The sequence below is a fragment of the Uloborus diversus genome, chromosome 4 (genome assembly GCF_026930045.1).
Source record: "Uloborus diversus isolate 005 chromosome 4, Udiv.v.3.1, whole genome shotgun sequence".
NCBI classification, from domain to species: Eukaryota; Metazoa; Arthropoda; class Arachnida; order Araneae; family Uloboridae; genus Uloborus; species Uloborus diversus.
This window is the reverse complement of record NC_072734.1, coordinates 58,223,108-58,243,510: the sequence shown is the minus strand read 5'-3', so window position 1 is coordinate 58,243,510 and position 20,403 is coordinate 58,223,108. Positions and strand designations below refer to the sequence as shown.

Sequence of the window (20,403 nt, the reverse complement as noted above, 5' to 3'; positions counted from 1 at the left end):
TAATTTTTTTTAAAAGTAGTATGCTACACTACAAACTACTAAAACATGTAGCTACTACAGTAGTGTCACTACTTGTAGCGGGCTACTTCCGAACACTGCTTTTGAGACACTAAAGTGCATAAAGTTATGGCCCGACTTTCAGTCGCATCCTCTTCTAGTACTTGACTTCACCAGCATACACTGACTCACTGATCTGATCTAGCTAGTGCTAGATCATGAAGGATTAGAAAGAACACTGCAAAAACAATTACATACACAAATGAAATGGTTACAGCTTGTTAACTGCGCAAAGTCTCATAATTTCTTTACATATATTATATACAGTACAACCTCAATATCTCGAATCTCTCAGGAAGGAAAAAAATTGAGATATAGAGGTTTTAAGTTATCACGGTTTTGAAAAAAAAAAGTATAAAAAATAAGAAAAAGAACATAAATGAGAGATAAATAAGAAGAAAAATAAGCCGTTGTAACTCTCACAATGACATGTACCGTATTTTCGGGAATAAGCGCCGCACCTGGTGTATGCGCCGCATCGTAATATTTTCTAACCAAAAAAAATAATTTAATGTAAGCGCCGCTCCTGCCATTAAACAACTTAAAAGCACAGTTAGTAGTAAAAAAAGGCTGGAATGAAATGTAAATAAAAGAAATATTTTTAATTAACCTAACAATAGAAATTTTTACTATTAATATAATCTAAATACCTGGGGAGGAGACATTGGTTGGTTATCCAAAGTGCGGGACGCGGACCCTTCTCCTCATAGCGCTCCACGTTTTTTTAAGTGGTCGGCGCCACTATAGGCACGCTTTGATCAGTGGGTCGCATCCGCTACGGATCGACGATTCAGAATCCATCGAATTCACTCTCCTCGCTGTCCGACGCAAACGCCCCAAGAAGCCTTCGTCTAACTCCGGACTATTTTCTCCATCGTCGGAATCACCATCTTCCTCCGCTACATCCGGGACTGGGGGAATTATTCCTGCCTGCGCGAAGCCGAAAATGATGGTGCTAGGCTTCACAGCATTCCAAGCTGCATCCACCCACTTGGCCACTTCTCCGAACGACGCTTTCCTGAGGTTGCCGCCCTTCGTGTAGTCGTGAAGACCGTTTGCCATCCATGACTCCCATTGTTGCCACATGTGGCACTTGAAGGCATGATTGGGAGCCAAATCCAACGGCTGCAATTTCTTTGTCAGCCCACTCGGGATGACGGCTAGGGAAGCCGAACATGTCCGAGCGCTCTCCTTCACAGCGTCGGTCTTGTGCGCCGCCATGGAGTCGAAAGTTAGCATGCCACTCGGCTGGAAGAAAGAGCCTTTTCTCTTGCGCCAAACTTCGTTGAGCCAGTCCAACATCAGAGGCTCATTCATCCAGCCCTTCTCGTTGCAGCGTATAACGAGGGTCGATGGGAAGGTGTCCTTGGGGAGTGTTTTTCACTTAAAAATAAGCATAGGTTTTAACTTCTCCCCGCTGGTCGTACATACTAAAACACAGGTAAGCGAAGTCTTTTCGTTTCCTGTGGTCGTAATGGGGACGCTCCTTTCCCCAGCAGAAGTTACTGTTCTTGTCGGCAGGCAGTCGAATGTCAAGGGGACTTCATACATGTTCACAAGTTGTGATGGCTGGAAGTTCTTTTCAATCTTCAGCCTTTCGACGTAGGCCAGAAACTTCTGCTTCTTTTCCTCCCAATCGGCCGGAAGGCTTTGCCCCACAGTTGTCCGGAACCTAACAGACAATTTGTTTCTCTTCATGAAGTGGAAGCACCAATTCGCATTGCCTTTGAAATTGGCGATGCTCATGTTCGCAGCGATGTTCCGCGCCTGAATTCGGACCCGAACAGTTGAAACGGAGAGTCCATTTGAACGTTGCTCCAAGATCCACTTTTTGAGGTCTCGCTCCAACTCCGGCCAGTGAGCTGCTCGTCCCCGTCTAGCACGTTTTGCCTTCGGCATTGCTTCGATAGTGGACTTTTCTGTCCTCCAACGGCGAACGCATCTTTCATCGATTCCAAATTCTCTGGCCACAGGACGATTTCCTATTGATTCTGCCTTCGAAACTACTTCTAACTTGAAGGCTGCAGTATAGCTTCTCAGTCGTTTAGGAGCCATTTCAAAGTAACTCGGTGAAAAAAAGATAAGCAAGAAACGCACGAACGACAGCAAAAGAAGCGACGATGTGAGTGACTAGAATTAGAGCTAGGAGACGGAGAAACAAGTTTCCAATTAGGTCGCTTGACCACTCCGAGCAACCCACTTTTTTGACAAGGGTAAATCCCCTTTAGAGAACTGGAACGGCTGCCCCCCTCCCGTAATAGAACTTTTGCTAACAATGCTCCTCCCCTGACCCACTGTCCCCCCTTCGCTCCGATGGTGCTTGCTCTCCCACGTGATTCTGCGTTTCTCTTCTCAGTGAAACACGTGCAATCGCTGACTCACCTCCTCTCCCTCCCCGTTTCGACCTCGTCGCCTTAGGTCGAAGGGCAAAGGATTTCGCAAAATAAAAGGAATCGATGTGGGGCCATCTATTGGCAGCATTTTCAACTTTTTGACAAAAACTCAGATTTTTTTTTTTTACATGAAAAAAATAAAAACGACACTGTACCCGCTGCACCCATTATATGTGTCGCACAGGCATTATTTTTACTTTTTTTCTTGTATGCGCCGCGGCGCTTATTCCCGAAAATACGGTAGATATATCACATTGCATAAACAACAAAAATTAATAATTCCTTTAAGCAATTTACTAAGTTTTAAGCGCACATATTCCTCTACTTCAGAATAAGCAAATTTTCGAATTTTTATTTTTTTACAATTTCCTTGATCATAATTTTTTTCGATAGCTTGACGGTTTTTCATTATTGTTGAAAATGTACTGGTAGGGATTTAAAAATTAGGAGCAATTTCAATTTTCTTCATCAGTATGTTTTCATCAATAAACTTCAAAATTTTAATCTTATCCTCGATTGATAACACACGCTTTTCACCAGCCATTTTGAAGGAATTAAAAATCAGATTGAAGAAGAACGCGTTTTCGTTGAAAAACTGGTCAACTACAGAAACCCGCCCCCTTGTTGTCAAAGTGAGCACGTGTTCCAAACCAGAAGAAAAGAGAAAGAATCTAACCTTTAGAGAAAACAGACAAAAGACGTCAGCACCCCCCTCATACCAACGTCCCCCTATTCTCTTACTCCAACCCTCTATTCTCATACTTTCCAGGAAAAATGGGTGAATGGCTACATGCAGATGTCTCCATAACTGGTTATGATACAAAATTTTCCAATGGAAAAGCATGAATTAAACCTTGCTTCTGTGGCAAAAATTTCGACATAGCGAGGGTTCCGAAAAATAAATTTCAAGATAACTGTAGAAAACACTTGAGAGTTTTATGCAAAATGCAGGTAGAAAACTTTTTTTCAGTTATCATGGGTTTCGAGATATCAAGGTTTGACTGTATAATAGGGTGGGCTGAAAAAAACTCATTTTTTTATTTCAGAGTTGTAATAGTGGGGAAAAGTTGCGAATTTTGAAGATAAACAAAGGAAAAAAAGAATCATGGAAATCAATTGACATCTTCTGTTCGCGCATGGGGCCTAAAGTTTGACAAAATATGAAAAAAAAACATCATTTTTGAGATTTTTTTAAAAAATTTTTAATTAGACATTTTTTAAATGCAATAGTTTGTAATGTCTTTAAACAGAGCCTCAAAACCTTGCGTTTAAATTTAGTTTTGATCAGCTAATATCTTTCAGCTGCGCATGAGCCCCAAAAATTTTCAAAATAATGAAAAACTTATATTTTTATGGGTTTTTAGTATTTTCTGAATAATCAGTATTTAAATATAATAGACGAAGTATTTTTTCAGTCGAACTGAAAATGAGATAGAAAAAAATGGTCAGGTTCAGTCAATGTTTTTCGGTAGCGCAACGCCTTAGATACTCTCTTGTGCAGACGTCAGACAGCAATCCAGGCAACATCACTCACCTGACTGGGGGCGCTCTCCTGTGCCATCCCCGCCTTTCTAGAACCACGTTAGCTGTCTCGCAATATTGTTTTTTCAGTCTGCATATATCAGTAGTGATCTCAGTTAACTATTATTTAGTTCGATCTAGCTGTTTACATTCTGCAACTCTTGTAGTTTTCTGCCATGATATATGCCTGTGTAATGGGCAGTTTGTCTCCTCCATTTCAATGAGTTGCCATTTCGCCACAAGTTTAAGCTCTTTGATGGCAAGACAACGGAGCCCAGTATCTCTTAAGGGCCAATTGGTCTTGGTGAAAAGTTTGTTGGCTGTCTGTGACATTACTTTCAAGCAATTCGCAGTGCACACGCAGACTATTGAACGCTGCGTAAAACTTGTCGCGGTAGTCTCAGGAAAAGTTTGTGGAGCTGAATCTTGAGACGGATTTATAAAAACCACCCTACTGTCCAGATCATCCATGCCTAACTTCACCAGCAAATAGGTCTTCAAAGTCAGGGATTGAATCCCTGTCAATGTGTGATTTGATGTTGTCGCTGTCACTGATTTTTACCAAAAATGGGGAAAAAGATAATTCACAGTACATCCAGTTGACCATTTCCGAGTATTCTTGCACATAGAAGTTGACTTTTACGTGAATGTTCTGTTTTCCTTCTTGGATATATTTGTCTTGGCTTCAGAATTCTTCGAATCCCGAACATTTTTGAATTCATAGTTGCCTTGAGTCATGGCTAAACAGTAAGTTTTCTGGCTGAGCGAAAAAACTATTCCGTTCGATCGCAGGATTGACAATATAAATCAAAGGTTTTGGCAAGTACCTGATATATTGTATTGCTTGGTAAACAAGTTTTGGGCTGTCTTAATATGGTTTAATAGAAAACCACACTGGCATGAATGATTTCAATATAAACTATACTAATTCTTGAAGTTCAGATGCGAGGCTTTCTTCACTTACATACACAATCTGAGAGTTCTATTTGCCTTTGTCAACCAACTTGAATGTAATAAACGTCAAGGATTTCATACAGCCAAATCTCCTTTACAGGTTCCTGATTCAATCGCCTTTGAAATATCAAATTAGTGATGCTGATCTTTGCTGAATGCATTTTGGTCCATCTCTAGGACCAGGCAATCAATACTCAGAAAGTTAACTACCGGAAGATTCTGGCAGTCAAATAACATTTCCCCAATTGACCCTTTAGCGGTACTAGATCCGTTGTCTTGCCATCCAAGAGCTGAAACATGTGGTGGAATGGCAACTCATTGAAATGGAAGAGACAAACTGCTCATTGCACAATCATATATCATAACAGAAAATTACAAGAGTTGCTGAACTAAAACAGTTAGATCAAACTAAATGCAGTCGTCCCTCGCTACTTCGCGCTTCGACTTTCGCGGTTTCACTACATCACGGTTTTTTCTGTTTTTTTTTCTCCAATTATAGCAATAAGCCTTTTTTATGTTTTCGTGTAAACTTTTTCTTACAAGAGAATTACAAATTATGTCTTTTAAGTAAGGTAAGCTCTTCTTAGGGACTGTAGTTGTACTAGTTGAGGGAGTGGAGGTTTAAAATCGCCGAAGAAATTTTATCTCAATTTAATCTTAAATGCTAACTGCAAAGTATAAATCACTGTATTATTACTAGAGGATAAATACATCTCTAATGGTGTTCAACAACGTACTACAAGCTTTTTAAGCTGTATGCGTAATACCTTTGATGAGGATAAATGTAGAGGAAGAAAGGAGGCACATACGGTCACTAACTGGAAATTAATTCATCATTGAACAAGTTGAAGTTGAGCTATTTTCATGGGTTAGTAGTAGTGTGTAAGAACTGCATGTGTGTGTGTGCATGTACTTTATTTCCCAATATTATATATATATATATATATATATATATATATATATATATATATATATATATATATATATATGTATATATCAGGGTTGGGTTTTTTGCCGGACAGTGGAAAAAACCATGTCAAAAATGGAAAAAACCGGCAAAAATGGAAAAAATGGCAAAAACTATTTGCAAATAAAGTAGCATTATATTGTTAATCAAGAAATAGTGACAATATAATATAAATAATGCACTTTAATATTTTGATTATGTCTCTCCATGTTATTTCTAATTTATAAGGTGAAAAATAAATAAAAAGGAAATGTTGGGATTGCAAAACTTAAGATTTAAAATGTTTGCTAAAACAACTTTTTCAGAATGAGCGAATTCTTTCAATGCTAAAACAAATAATGTTTAGCTTAGTAAATTAATAAAAAGATTGAATAATTAATCACTTTTTTTATCCCATTAAGATTTTTAAGCTATTTAATTAATAACAATATTTACTTGAATATAGAAAAATATTAACTTTTCCTCACTAAAGAAATAATGCATTTACATGCAGTACAGTACCTAAAGATTTCTGCACACTAGTCGCAACTCTTCAAATGTGTCCTGCAAGTTCTGCTGCAATAGAGAGATATTTCTCAAAATTTTCTTTTGTGCAAGCAAAAATACGAAACCGTTTGTCAGTTGCTTCTCTCACCAAACTAGTTTATTGCTATGCCATGCTTAAACAAAAAATAGGTTTTAATGAAGATGGTATAGACTATGATGATTTAAGTGATATTGCAATCTAAAGAAATGTGTATTTTGATTTTTAATTACTTTTCTTTCTTTTATTTTATAGTTGTATCTTGATTAAGTATACTTTATATAGGTATTTAGTATTCTGTAAAAAATGCTATAATAAACAAGCTAATTACATTTTCATTGTAAGTTAATTATTTGTCTTAGATGTTACAAACTGAAATTTTATGTTAATGTTTAAAAATTTAGAAGTAAAAATGCTCCATAACTTTAAAAGTAAGTTAAACCTTAAATTTTTTTTAAACTATAAAAATAATTAAATTAAAATTTTATCAAAATCTTTACATGCTTTTACTTTATATAAAAGAAAAAAAAACTGTCCATAAGTTGTTAACGCAAAATCTATTTTTGCCACTTTGGCAAAAACTGGCAAAAACCTATTTTTGCCGGGCGGTAAAAACCGTGGTTTTTTCCATGGTTTTTTCCGCCCCCGGCAAAAACTTGCCAACCCTGGTATATATATAATTAATGTGATATCAATTCTGTTTAATATATCTCGTTTTCTCATATTTTGTGCAATATATTAAGTAATACAAATGTAATGTTGGATAAGGGTGCTGTTTCATGTCTAGGGGGCTCTAACTATGTTAAAAACCTGTTTAAATTGTCGTCAGTAAGATTTTTGCCCTCTAATTAAGAAAATATTCGGTTTATAAATACAGAATCCTACTTCGCGGAAATTCATTTATCGCAGTGAAGTCTCTAACGAATTAACCGTGATAAATGAAGGTTAACTGTAATAGTTTAAAAAGATCACTACTGACAGATGCAGACTGAAAAAACTATGTTGGGAGACAGTTAACGTGGTTCTAGGAAGGCGGGGATGGCGTGGAGCGAAGTGCCGCAGGAGAAGTGCAGAAGTGCCAGGCGAGTAACATTGTCTGGATTGCTGTCCGACGTCTGCGCTGAAGTGTTTCTAAGGCTTTGTGCTACCGGAAAACATTGACTGAACCTGACAGCTTTTTTTCTATCTCATTGTCTGTTCGACGGAAAAAATACTTCTGTTGACCTAGCATCTGAGCTTAACTTCAATAAATCTAAAAATGGAGTTAACTCCTAAGGTTTAGCAGATGCCTTCATTATAATTCATATAAGTTTTCTTGAGGATAGAAGTAACAGAATCCAGTTAAAAACTAACTTCATTTCATTCTTCTACATCATAAATAACAACTGTAAAATAATATAACTTACGTAAAAAATAATCATAACAGAATTCAACAGCTTTCAACTAAAACATAAATTTTTCCTTAATACGTTTCATAAAAATTGAAGTCCCTAACACTCATACTCTAAATAAGTTTTAAAAAATTTAATACTCTAACTATTACGTCAAATCTAACAGCAATTTCCTAAGCTGAGTTCAGGATACCGCTTCAAAAGCGAGCGATCCTCTAAAAAGAATGACTATCCTCAGTCAAAAAAAAGAGAAACGCAAGCAGAAGTGATTTCCTTCTCATTCCTTCTGTTTATATCCTATCCCGTACGACGCAGCACCTCACGCCAGAAATGCGTACGTAAGAACCACCTGGATCCTTCGAATCTTATTCATTCCGATGTTTACACATCATAGCTTTCCGATCCACTATTGTTAACAAGCATCCGTAACAGGACAAGATAAACTGCTCATTCATTAATAAAGAAACAAGTGAGTAAATATATTTACACTTAGCTTTTAAGATATATTGGTGATAATAATACCTGAATAGACATTTAGTGGCTATCAACTTCGTCTCTTATATTCAAAACTGATTATTCATCAAATACCGAAAACCCATAAAAATGTAAGTTTTTCCTTATTTTGGAAAATTTTTGAGCCCATATGTGACAGAGAGATATTAGCTGATTGAAACCAAATTTAAACACAATTTTTTGAGGCTCTGTTTAAAGAAGTTACAAACTAATACATTAAAAAAACATCTAATTAAAATTTAAAAAAAAAACTGAAAAATTATTATTTTTTCATATTTTGTCAAATTTTAGGCCCTATGCGCGAACGGAAGATGTCAATTGATCTCCATAATTCTTTTTTTCCTTTCTTTGTCTTTATAATTTGCAACTTTTTTGCGCTATTCCAACTTCGAAATAAAAAAATGAGTTTTTTCGGCCCTGTATAATTTTGATGTTAATCCTAACAGAGAAATAGACCTGTATACTGCCGTGCTAAGCGCAGATGTGGTGTCTGCAGTAAAGCTCAAAATGAGAAATTGATGATTAAAGTTTTACAACTCGTTTCTTTGATTTATGACTTAATTAAATGCTCAACTTGCGGTAGTTGTTTCGTAAATAACTTATCTAAAAACCGTAAGAGAGTATATTTGTAAAAATCTTAATTTAAAATTAATAAATGTAGTTACGACAAATTTTCTTTTCAAAAACTTTTCATATACTAAGCTATTTTCACCGTAAGTGACAATTACTAGGCATTTTTAGGGATAACTGCACAGATACCACAAAAATAATTTAGTAAAAGGTGCTCAATGTATCATTAAATAATACTGAAAACATCTGCTTTCTTGGACTTGACGCTTTTGCTGTATTTGACGCTTTATTTTGTTAATACAAATCTAACAGAATCTACTACATTTTCAAAACACTGGACAGTTAAAGCAATCCATAACACTTAAAACAATCCATTACAGTTAAAACCATCCATAACAATTTTCTGTTTTTTATATTCAAAGAATGTGTTTTTTATAATGTTTTATTTTCTAGATTCATTTTTACCAAGCATGAAGATAATTTTGACAGCAGACGATACTTAAATAAAAATATTGCTGGCCGTAGAATGAAATGCGTTTTTTTTTGCATGAAAGAGTTAGACATGAAAATTTTACATGCATTTTGCTTTTAGAATTTGCATTTTAAATAAACATTTATATAGAAAAAACTGAATATTTACTTTAACAATTATGCAAAGTTGTATTAGTTTTTATTATCAACCTGTATCAACTATTCAACGGTAAACTAATTTTTATATTCTGTGTTACAATAAACTGCTACATTATTAAATATGCTGCTTTACTAAGGTATAAAAGTCGTATCTACAAATTACTGAGGAAAAAAGTGGTAACTGCGCAGATACCACTTTAAAGGCTTAGCATTTGTTACTTATATTCAAATTGCCTTAGCGAACTCCGCAAACTGTGCAGTTACAACTTTTTTCTTAAAGCTTTTTTTAATATTTCGCATTCACAAATCTCCAAAAAACTTGACATTTAGGTAAATTAAATTACTAACCACTACCTGGTGACAATAACTCAATTTTGATAAAATGTGCAGATACCATATCTGTGCTTAGCACGGGCAGTATAAAGTAGCAAAACAAAAGGAGTAGAAATCAACATTAGCTTGGAATATCCCTTAAATATAACGCAGTTTTAAGTAATGGTTTTCAAAAATCATCTTGGGTTTACAAAAAAAAAAAAAATACTTGCTCTTTTTTTTTTTTCATTTTAAGCAAGATCTTCTGAGCCCTGTGTTATTCAGAAGCAATCCAAGTATGAAAAAAGAAACTGATTTTTTGCTCAAAACATTTGTTTATGGGGTAGATAATTTGTGTCAGTTTGCTAAGTTCTTAATTTCTTTATTTATATTCTTGCCAATTCTAATTTGAAATCTTTTTAAAGGATAGAAACAAAGATGTTTTTTTTTTTTTTTTTTTTAATTTGTCTCATGATGTTTAAAAATATGAAACATTTCTGTATGATTTTTTCTTTATAGGTGGTTGTGGAGGAACTAGGTAATTTAACTGAAGTTTCTGCTGCCGTAGAGAGTATAAAGCCAGCAGAAAGTTATAATAATGCAGCAACAATTATAACTCTTACCCCAGCCATGATTCAAAATATAAAACCGTGTGAAACCCCAGCCACAAGTACAGAGGCAACCCCAGCCACAATTACAGATGCAACCCCAGCCTCAATTACAGATGCAACCTCAGCCTCAATTACAGATACAGCCCAAGCCTCAATTCCAAATACAACTCCAGCTACTGTTACAAGAAACCTATTATTCACAAAGAAAAGTAAGTAATGTGTTGAATTTTATTTTATATTATCAAGTTGAACAAGAAGATTTTATAACTAAGACCCTTTTCTAGTGCTCCATATCTTATGAGTTTGTCTCTGACCAAAAGCAGATTTTTTTTTGTCACTCAAATTTTTTTTTTCGTTTTATTTGTTTATTTATTTATTTTTTAATGAAAATACATACATGTGTCACAAATCTTATGATATTCAGTTTCATTGACAATTTTACTGTACCAACCTATATTTGTAATACGTTATCAAATAATCAATGTTTTGAAAATTATAATTGTACAGAAGTTTTAACTTTGGGTACAATTTGTTAAAAATTAAATAAATCAGCACTTACATGGCTTTATATATAAAGAACATTTTAGTTTAACCTCTTCACTGCATGAATTTGTTAACAAAATCACTCCAGAGCATAAACTTTGGGTACAATTTGTTAAAAATTAAATAAATCAGCACTTACAGGGCTTTATATATAAAGAACATTTTAGTTTAACCTCTTCACTGCATGAATTTGTTAACAAAATCACTCCAGAGCATACATGTTGTTATTACATAGTTGTATTCTACATAATTTTCCGCAAAGATGTTTTTATTATTGTTTGGAATCATAAAAACAGAGATGCTGAAAAACCAACTTTAGGAATTATCTTATAACATGAAACTCTATAGTTGACTTGTTATTATTTATATGTTTTTTAATTGAAAAACCAATATTAAAATGTAAGTACAGTAGAGTGATATCCTATAAAGCACTAATCTTTAAAACGCAATTGTCTATAAACTGCAACTTTTTTCAGAAAAAAACAATAAGTGGTGCAGTTAAAAAACTTCATGTTCTGCATTCCTTGAAAAATTGGAATACAGTAAGAAAGTATCAGAGAGAGACAGAGAGATCCCTTTAAAACACAGCTGCTATATGCTAACCATAAAGCTTAGCAAAAGTGCAGCTAATGCAGAATGAGACTTATTCATTTATGAATAACTAGCAGTACCGCACGGCGATGTCCGTGCTAAGAATTTGAAGGAAGTCCGTTGAATAAAAAAAATCCCCCCCCCCCTCTCTCGATGTGAAATAATCATTTTTCAAAAAAAAAAACTTTTAAAGTCTCGTTGGAATTTAAAACTATTCGCCAAAACATTGAATTACATTTAAAACTCAAAATAATCTTCCAACTATTGTTATTGCCTAACTCGTCAAGCAACCACACTGCCGGAAACCAGCCTTTTTGCCAGTGAAGCAGATGTTTTTTTTTTTTTTTTTGCAATAAAAAATGTTTTGCCAGATAAACAAAAAAGGCATCAAATTGCATTAACAATAGCTTTTGTAAGTGAAAAAAATCGCAAATCTACTGTTAATCGCCAAGTGACCCTGTTGCCGTAGCCCAGCCGATTAGCGAGTGATGCAAACTCCCATCAATTAGCAATTCGATCAAAGAAAAAAGTTCCTAGAACAAAAGGAATCCTTCCTCTCCCCTGTGATGTAAAATAATCAATTTCTTTTACTAAAATGCATAAACACCCTTTAAATACCTAAAAACAATTTATTGCAATTTAAATATTTTGCCAAATAAACAAAAAAAAACATCAAAATTACATTTACAGTAGCTTTTAAATAGTAAAATAATCCCGCAACTCTATTGTTTATCGCCAAACTCGCCAAGCGACCACCCTACAGTAACCCACCCAATTAGCAAGCGAGGCGAACTCCGACCGATTAGCGATCCAATATTTTTTACCGAAAATGTTTAAACGAAAATTACCCAGCAGAAAAACACGTAATTAAAAAACACAGTACATCTAGGATGAAAAGGAAATCCTGTATCCCCTACCCTGTAAAATGTAAGAAAATTTAAAAAATTTGCTTACATTGTCGTCATGTTTTCTCTGTCTTTTCTAATTTCTGTTTTAATGGAATGTTCGCATTTATTTAAGACTCGATATATTCATTTAGCAAATAATTTTAGGTGTTGATGGATCATTTAAAGTCTTTGGTGAATTACTGGGACTTTTCATTTGGCTGACTTTTTTACTTAAAATGGCTTGGTTTAATTATTTGGAAAATTACTTTTCATTTTATCAGTTTTGTTTCAAGTCTTGCTTTTTGTTCAAAAAAAAAAAAAGTACAGTGACAAAATAATGCATGGTTTCGCCAAATAAGTAGTTTCTATGTAGGTAGTATAATCAAAAGTGTTAACAATAAGCTTAACAAAAACAATCGCCAAGATTAATAATGTGCCGTAAAGTACCTATAATGAAAAAAAAAGTGTCTCCTATATAATAAAGGTAACAGTTTTCAAAGAGAGTCATAAGAGAAATGTTCGCCATTAAAACAAAACATATCATTCACCTTTAAAAATAACATTAACAAAACCAGTTAGAGTCAGATTTTTTTAAAGACTACGCATCCATTAAAATCGTACATGAAAACATCGACTTGCGAAAACCTAATCAACAGGGAATATATTTAAATGCCCTGCAGCGCGTACCCACACATGGGCGGATTTATGGGGGGGGCAGAGAGGGGGAAATGCCCCCCAGTTTTGGGAGGACTTTATGTAGTAACAACACATCTTCCAAAAATTAAAAAAAAAAAATTGTTAGTATTTTTTCTTTTTTGAATAGTTCAGAAGGGCACGGGTGGATTTATAGGGTGGTATAGGGGCAATGCCCCCCAGTTTTGGGAGGACTTTATATAGTTAACAACACATCTTCCAAAATCTTAAAACAAAAAAATCATGACTTTTTCTTTTTTGAATAGTTCAATAAAAATGAAGAGAAAAGCGAATGTCCTTTTCTGATTGGAGAAAAGAAAAGTGGGGAAAAAAAAACGAACATTAAATACAAATAGTACAGCTAAGGTGCTCAAAATGTGTCTAAATTCACTATTTTGAACTGAAAACCATTTGGGCAAGTATATGAATGAAAATATAGGCTAAGTAAGCTATATCTTAAGCTGCAACACTTATAATAATTGACGATTATTTTGACAAATTAGAACCTAAAGCAAAGGGGAAAAAACTGCCCCCCCATTCGGGCTAACAGAACGATCTACTCGTTATGATTTGTGTCCACGTTTAAAGTATATTTGTGCATAATATTTATGTTTTTAGTAGATTAATTGGCCTTTTGAGAAATTCTAAAAAACATAGACCCCCCCTCTCTTTTTTTAACAGAGAGAGAAAATAAATACTATCGCAAACTGAATAAATTTCAGTTATTTGAGTGTTCTGATTAAATGAATCTTTTTACTTAGAGGGACAATTTTACTTACTTTATAAATACTGTTTAAAAAGTAAAGTAAGTCATAATCATCTAAGTCTAAGTGAGTCAGTCCTTGTCATTATTTAAATCTAAATAATTGAGTCATCAAAAGTTTTGGAAAAATTTGCTGAAATTTTATAAAAGTCTATAAAAACTTAACAAAGATTGGTAAAATCGTAAAAATCCTTTAATCGTAAAAACTGACGAATTTTCGTAAAAATTACAAAAAATCAAGCAAAAATCTGCAGGTAAGAGTGAATTACAAACAGGGCCGAATTTGCCTGTAAGATAAACAAGCTATTGCTTATGGCCCCTGCTTTGAATAAGTGGGTCCCTAACTCCCAAAAAAAATTCATGATTTGTTCCCTAAAAAATGAAAATTGCTTAAAAAACTCATTTCATTTTTAAGTGCTTGAAAACCTTGAATATTTGGAAACGTGAGGCTACAAACCTTAAATTTTAAAATTTCTAACAAATGGTAGAGGGGGGGGGGAATGCCAAAATATGTCAAATTCAGCTCCTTACCACATCCTGTATTAAAAATGTAAAAATCATGGTTCTCACGTTTGTAACATATTATTTAAAATACATTTTTGTGACTCACATGTTTCATATCTTGCTATTTATTTAATCCCGAATTCAGTATTTTGGAAATTCTTTTATATTGATTGCTTTTATCTTACTTCTTCTGCATATTGTCTATCTGTTCAGCACGGAAAAAAATACACAGTACTTCTATTTCTTTTCTTTTTCTGCCCACTTGCAATTGAAGAAAAGTTGTTGTCATGAGAAATCTATGGTTTCTTTTTTCTTTTAAATTTAAAATAGCTATTTCTTACAAAGTTAGAACACGACTGTAAAAATTTACAATCAAGTACTAAAATATCAGAGACTGGAAAGTACAAATGAAGGTCGTTAAATAATTTTATTTATTCTAGAGTCCTTGAAAATAATTAGATAAGTCTTTGAAAATCCTAAGCAAAGTGGGCTATATATCTATAGTTTTTTTTTCTTTCAAACTTAAAATGGTTGTTTCTCACAAAGTTTGAACAATACTGTACAACTGTATAGTCTAGTTATCAATTTCTATGTCTATCCAATTAACCTTTATGAGGCTTCAAAATGGAAAAATATTATATCCATTTTACAAAGTTTTTTCTGGGGGAGAAACCTCTGGCCCCCTAAAATTGGAGATATTCTATTTTCCACTTAAAAGGGAGCCCTGCGTCACTCTCTTGATACCAACTCCCTCTCTTAATGTCAATTCAAAAGGACAGCATGAAAACACACATTAATGAAAACAATGCACAAAAAAGTAAAGCATGGACTTATGCATCACAGGAAACAGACAAAAACATGGGAGTGGGGGACAATAAAAATGTTGCTCAAAAAAAAAGAAAAAAATCCTCCCCCCCCCCCCCTGGAACTCAGTCCTAAATCCGCCTATGCGCGCACAGACAAAGCCTCAATGCGTTAAAAACCTATTGCAATAAATTTTACTTCTTGATAGAGATGAGCAAGAAATGGCTACAAATAACATCATTCAGCTTTTCTTCAAGCTAAAATTAATCTCGTGCAAAAAATGGAGGAAGAAATTTTTTTTTGAAATAAATTAATTTTTACTTCAAACCCTTATAACTATTTTGTAGTCATTTTTCGATGTCCGCAGCTGTAGTCCTTACGAATATTTTTTTAAATGATTATTTTTTATGGGCTTTCCAACGGTACAGAAACCGAAAAAATCGGATCATTTCTTGGCATAGACGTATGTTCAAGTAGATGTAAAATTGGGTTTTTAATTAATATCTCCATTAATTAGCACCCTTTGTGGATGAGGCTGAAACATTCGTAATCCACGTAAAATTTCGAGTTTTTTAATACCTGGTTCGACACTGAACTCGAACCCGTTCTTGAGAATTTTGAATATGAGTGCGGAATGTTTCCCATCACGTTTCACCCCCTTAAAATTGAAATTTCCAAAAATCCTTTCTTAGCACGCGTTTACGTTACATTGATATCCAGGGTGTTTGAAAAAGAACTCCCCTACTTTGAAATTACATAACAGCAAAACCGCGTGAAATAGTAAAGTGAAACTAGTAGTATGTTGCACGAGCTGGTCTGGAAATTTTTTATACTCCAGTTTTCAAAAGAAAAATCAGAGGGTGCTGTACTCAAATATTTTTTAATTGGTTTATGAAAGTGTGCTTTTTTGAACAGAGGTCAAATCTCAGGGCAATGGGTTTGATAACTTGCATAGCAGTAATATGACCTTTCTATTGCAACTTTGAAAGATGTCTATATTGAATCCATTGCAATGGGATTTGAACAGTTTAATAAACACATTTGTTAGTCTGAAATAATCATAATAACATTTTACATGATTTTTTATGTTTATTTTGTGATAACTTTTCAAAATGATCAGGGATTTTTGTCAGAGGTTTATGTGCAATAATTATAGTTGCGTCTTATCTTTACATTTAAGTATTGTTTTAAGTTAATCATAAGAAAAATCTCATGGTTAACTTTTGTAACTTATCTTAAAAATTAGACCTTTCACAAAACTTTAAATGTGAACCGTTCATTCGTTGCTTTTAAGTTCAATCCATGCACCTGAAAGCAAAACATCAGTTAAAAAAACCTCCAACTTCCAAGTTACTGTTCCAGCAAATATCAAAATTTCAGTGAAGTTTCAAATTTCTTCAGTTCAGTTAACACGTTCAAAAGTATAAATGCTTTCAAAACAAAAAATGTTTAGTTGTAAAATACGTAATTTATATTTCATTGGAATTTTTAATGACCGATTAGCATTTTTAATCTCTTATTTTTTCACTCTCACATTATTAGGTACTTCTGGTTATTGAATTGAATCATTACTAACTGGAAGGAATAACTTAAAACCGTATCAGTCTGAGCACGTTGTTGAACAAGTGTAAAAATATGATTCGTTTTATTTTAATTTATTTTTTAATGGAAACATTTCGGAAACAGCAATTTTTCTTCTTTGTATGATCACCATACATATTTGGTTTGCAATAATCATAAGGACACTTAAATGCTTTGTGCATAGCATTTTCGGTCCCGTTCGCTTAATTGGACCAGCCTGTTAATAGGACCAAAATGGCCTAGTCCCAATGTGGTCCTATTAACCGGAATCAACTGTACTTTCTACAATAAAAAATCAGCTCACCCAGAAGGAGTTATTAGAATGAAACAATATTTTACACACAACATTAATGTAAGACAGCAAGGGTGCCCACATAGGGAGGGGGGGAAGGGGGGGACTTGAGGCACCCCCTTAGAAATGAGAAATTCCTTGCTTTTAGTGCTTTTTTCTTTGCAAAAATGTATAAAAATTTCATTTTCAGCTGTTATTGAATAAGTTATTAAAAATGTCAAATTTTAATATCTGTAATCTGCACTGAAATCGGTTTCCATGGGGAAAATATTCTGCTTAACCATGAGGAAAATTTTTGAGCGCCCCCCTCCCTTAAAATTTTGCATATGGGCATCCTTGTAAGACAGTGTTTATAAAATGAAAACCAAACGATAATCTATTACCAGAAAAATCTTGGATGAATGTAAGTTTAATTACCTTGCTCGGTCACCTATACAAGAAATGTACGAAGTGATACAGGTGAGCATCAAGGCATGAAAGTCTCATCAGAAGTTCTGTGCCATCTTGATCTAAAATGATTGTAAACATGCATTTAACTTGAGCGAACGCGTAGGCCGTCCAACTTACCAACAAAATTGATCCCAGCTATGCTCAATTCCTGACAGATCATAGAAACGAACTGGCCAGAGCAGGTGATAATGTGGTGGAAACAGTCCTGCGACCCAGTTGCTGTATATGGCTAGGTATTTGTCCTATTGAAAACTGCCTCCTAGGAGTCCTGTAATGAGTGCCAACACAAAAGACTGAAGCATGTGTGATGTGCTGATGAAAAGCAAAGATACGATTATCTCATTCTCTAGGGAGTCTCCACACATGAACATCATTGTCATCACTTCTCAAACTGAATTTGGGTTCACTGCTGAAGATGATATGATTCTATTTGGTTTCAGTCCAATCCTATCAGAAGCGACACTTCTCCCAACAGAGGCGTCTATGACAACCCCAAATCATGCCTTTGTTTTCAGCAGCCCACCACCTTTATACCTGGGTTGATGTTATAGGGTGCCATAGCATGCAATACACTGTCACCTCTAGTGTTGATGCAGAACACAATGACAGTCAAGCTGTGTGTTTGTCACATGGGCCAGTCTTATGTGTTGCCACTCATAACAGGGCTCGCAAGAGCCATTTTTCAGCAGGATACTGCCCAGCCATACGCAGCGAGGGTGTCACTGAACTTCATCCACCACATAATCACCTTCTTTGGTCTGCCTAATCTTCTTTTGTGTCACAAATCAAGCATATCTAGGATCACTTGGGACATTAAGTTTGAACAGCCTTTCATTTTGATCAAATTAGAGGCTTGTTTTCAGTAACTGGAATGAGAGGACGCAGGACATTATACAAAATTGTGATTCCTCATTGCTCCCCTGTATCACTTCATACACTCACGCTGGAGGTGATTCAACAGGGTACTCAAATCTCCATTTATTAGGGATATTTTCATTATAAATGATCAGTTTGCTTTTATTTTGTAACCCCTTTCTTATACTAATGTTGTCTTTACGTGTGAAATTTTGTTTCATTCGGACTACTGTTTCTTGGTTGGTCGATTTTTTTTGTTATAGTGTACTTTAAAAAATGCATTCCTAACATTTACATGATAAAATAGCAAGATGCGGTTTTAAACACTCAAAGGTAGTCTTTGCATGTGGAATTTAGGTAGAGGAGCAAATTTTGCTACATTTGCATTGCAGAGGAATTTTTCAGAGGGTTAATGGGATAAATATCAATTTAAAAACTGTCAATTAATCCAGTGCACTAACTGCAAGCATAAGTTCACACAGAATAAAAAAAATGAATATTTGCATTTTAAGTTAACATGTTCATTGCCAAAGCACACAAAACAACATCTCCCCCTCTACCTGTTTCAGTGCCAGATCTTTGATTTTTCCTCACCAGGACAAAACTACCACCCTTACACATCTTCTTCTGAGTTTTATATCAAGTTTAAACGGGGGGGGGGGGGGCAACAAAAACACAGAAATACGATGAATATACCACCCCCAGAAATTGCTGCCCTGGCCTCTAGCATGAATGTAGCAGAAATTGATGCCCCGTTTTCTCCCAATAAATCTTGAACTGATCTAAATTGTTTATCAGTTGTGTTTGTAGGCATGTAACCAATTTTTTAGCAAAAAAAAATATTAAAGCTCAAGATTGAATGGATGAAATAAAATATTTAATTTATGTAACTCTTCTTCATAGGAAAAAGGGACGAACAGTCTGCAGATTCTGTTGTGGAAAGAACACCAACAGAAAGTCTTCAACAGCCGCAAGAACATACGGATAGAAAGCCGTGTGAAACTGCGGCATTAAATAAAATTGCTGCAGCTTGTGAGATTAATAACTGCAAATTGCAAGAACAGACAGTGACATTGCAGCAAATTGCTGCAACCATGCGAAAGCCAGAAGAAGCTTCAGCATTAAATAGGATTGCTGCAGCTTTCGAGATCAACAATTGCAAGATGCAAGAGCAGACACAGACTTTACAACAACTCACTGCCACCTTGACAAATGAAGCCGTAAAGCAAACATTGTGGTTAGAAAAAATATATTCCACCTTGAACCGGTAGCTATTTCTTGTATATATTTTATTAAATTGTTAAATAAATTTTATTATCAAAATGCCATGATTTATTTAAATTTAGGGGATTGAGAGATGATGCTTCTAAAAAATCAAAACTAATAGATTTTAATGCTAATTTTTTTGAATTAAATCACATCATTCAATAATATTTAAATATTCATTGATCCCCAGATTTGTCACAGATTAAGCATATCTGGAATCACTTTGGGCGGTAAGCTGGACACTATACAAGTTTGATCGAATTAGTGGAGCTTTTACATTAAATATAGAGCAAGATGATGTAAGACATGGTACGAGACTGTGATGCCTCAGTACGCACATTTATTGCTTTGTACATTCATGCTAGAGGTGACTGAACAGCGTAGTAAAACCTCCATTCATTTGGGAATTTTCCCAGTAATAAATGATCATTTTGCTTTCACTTTGTAATCACTTTCTTACCTTAATATACTTTCCTTACATATATAACATTTTGTTTCATTCTAACAGCTCCTTCCAAGTGCGTCGATTTTTTTTATAGAGTGTATTTCTGGGGATGCTGCTCTCCCATTGTTTACTACTTCTTGATGTAATGCTTTTTTTTTTTTTTTTTTTTGTGACTGAAAAATTTGTTTCAAATAATTTACTTTCTGTACTTTGTACAAGAAAGTAAAAATATCTTAAGAAGGAGGAAAATTCTTTGATATTTCTTTTTGCAACACATGGAGCATTTT

At 34.4% G+C, this 20,403-nt stretch overlaps 1 protein-coding gene across 4 annotated transcripts in view; it reads left to right on the top strand.

Moving 5' to 3' along the window:
* LOC129220408 (uncharacterized) overlaps positions 1–19,728 on the top strand; it is an 86,214-nt gene extending 66,486 nt beyond the window's left edge. For all 4 annotated transcript variants that reach the window (XM_054854825.1, XM_054854824.1, XM_054854828.1 and 1 more), the window contains 2 exons: positions 10,351–10,651; positions 19,309–19,728. In XM_054854825.1, the coding sequence (XP_054710800.1) occupies positions 10,351–10,651; positions 19,309–19,676 (669 nt within the window). In that variant the 3' untranslated portion in view covers positions 19,677–19,728. The remainder of the gene's footprint in view (positions 1–10,350; positions 10,652–19,308) is intronic.
* The last annotated feature ends 675 nt before the right edge of the window (positions 19,729–20,403 follow it).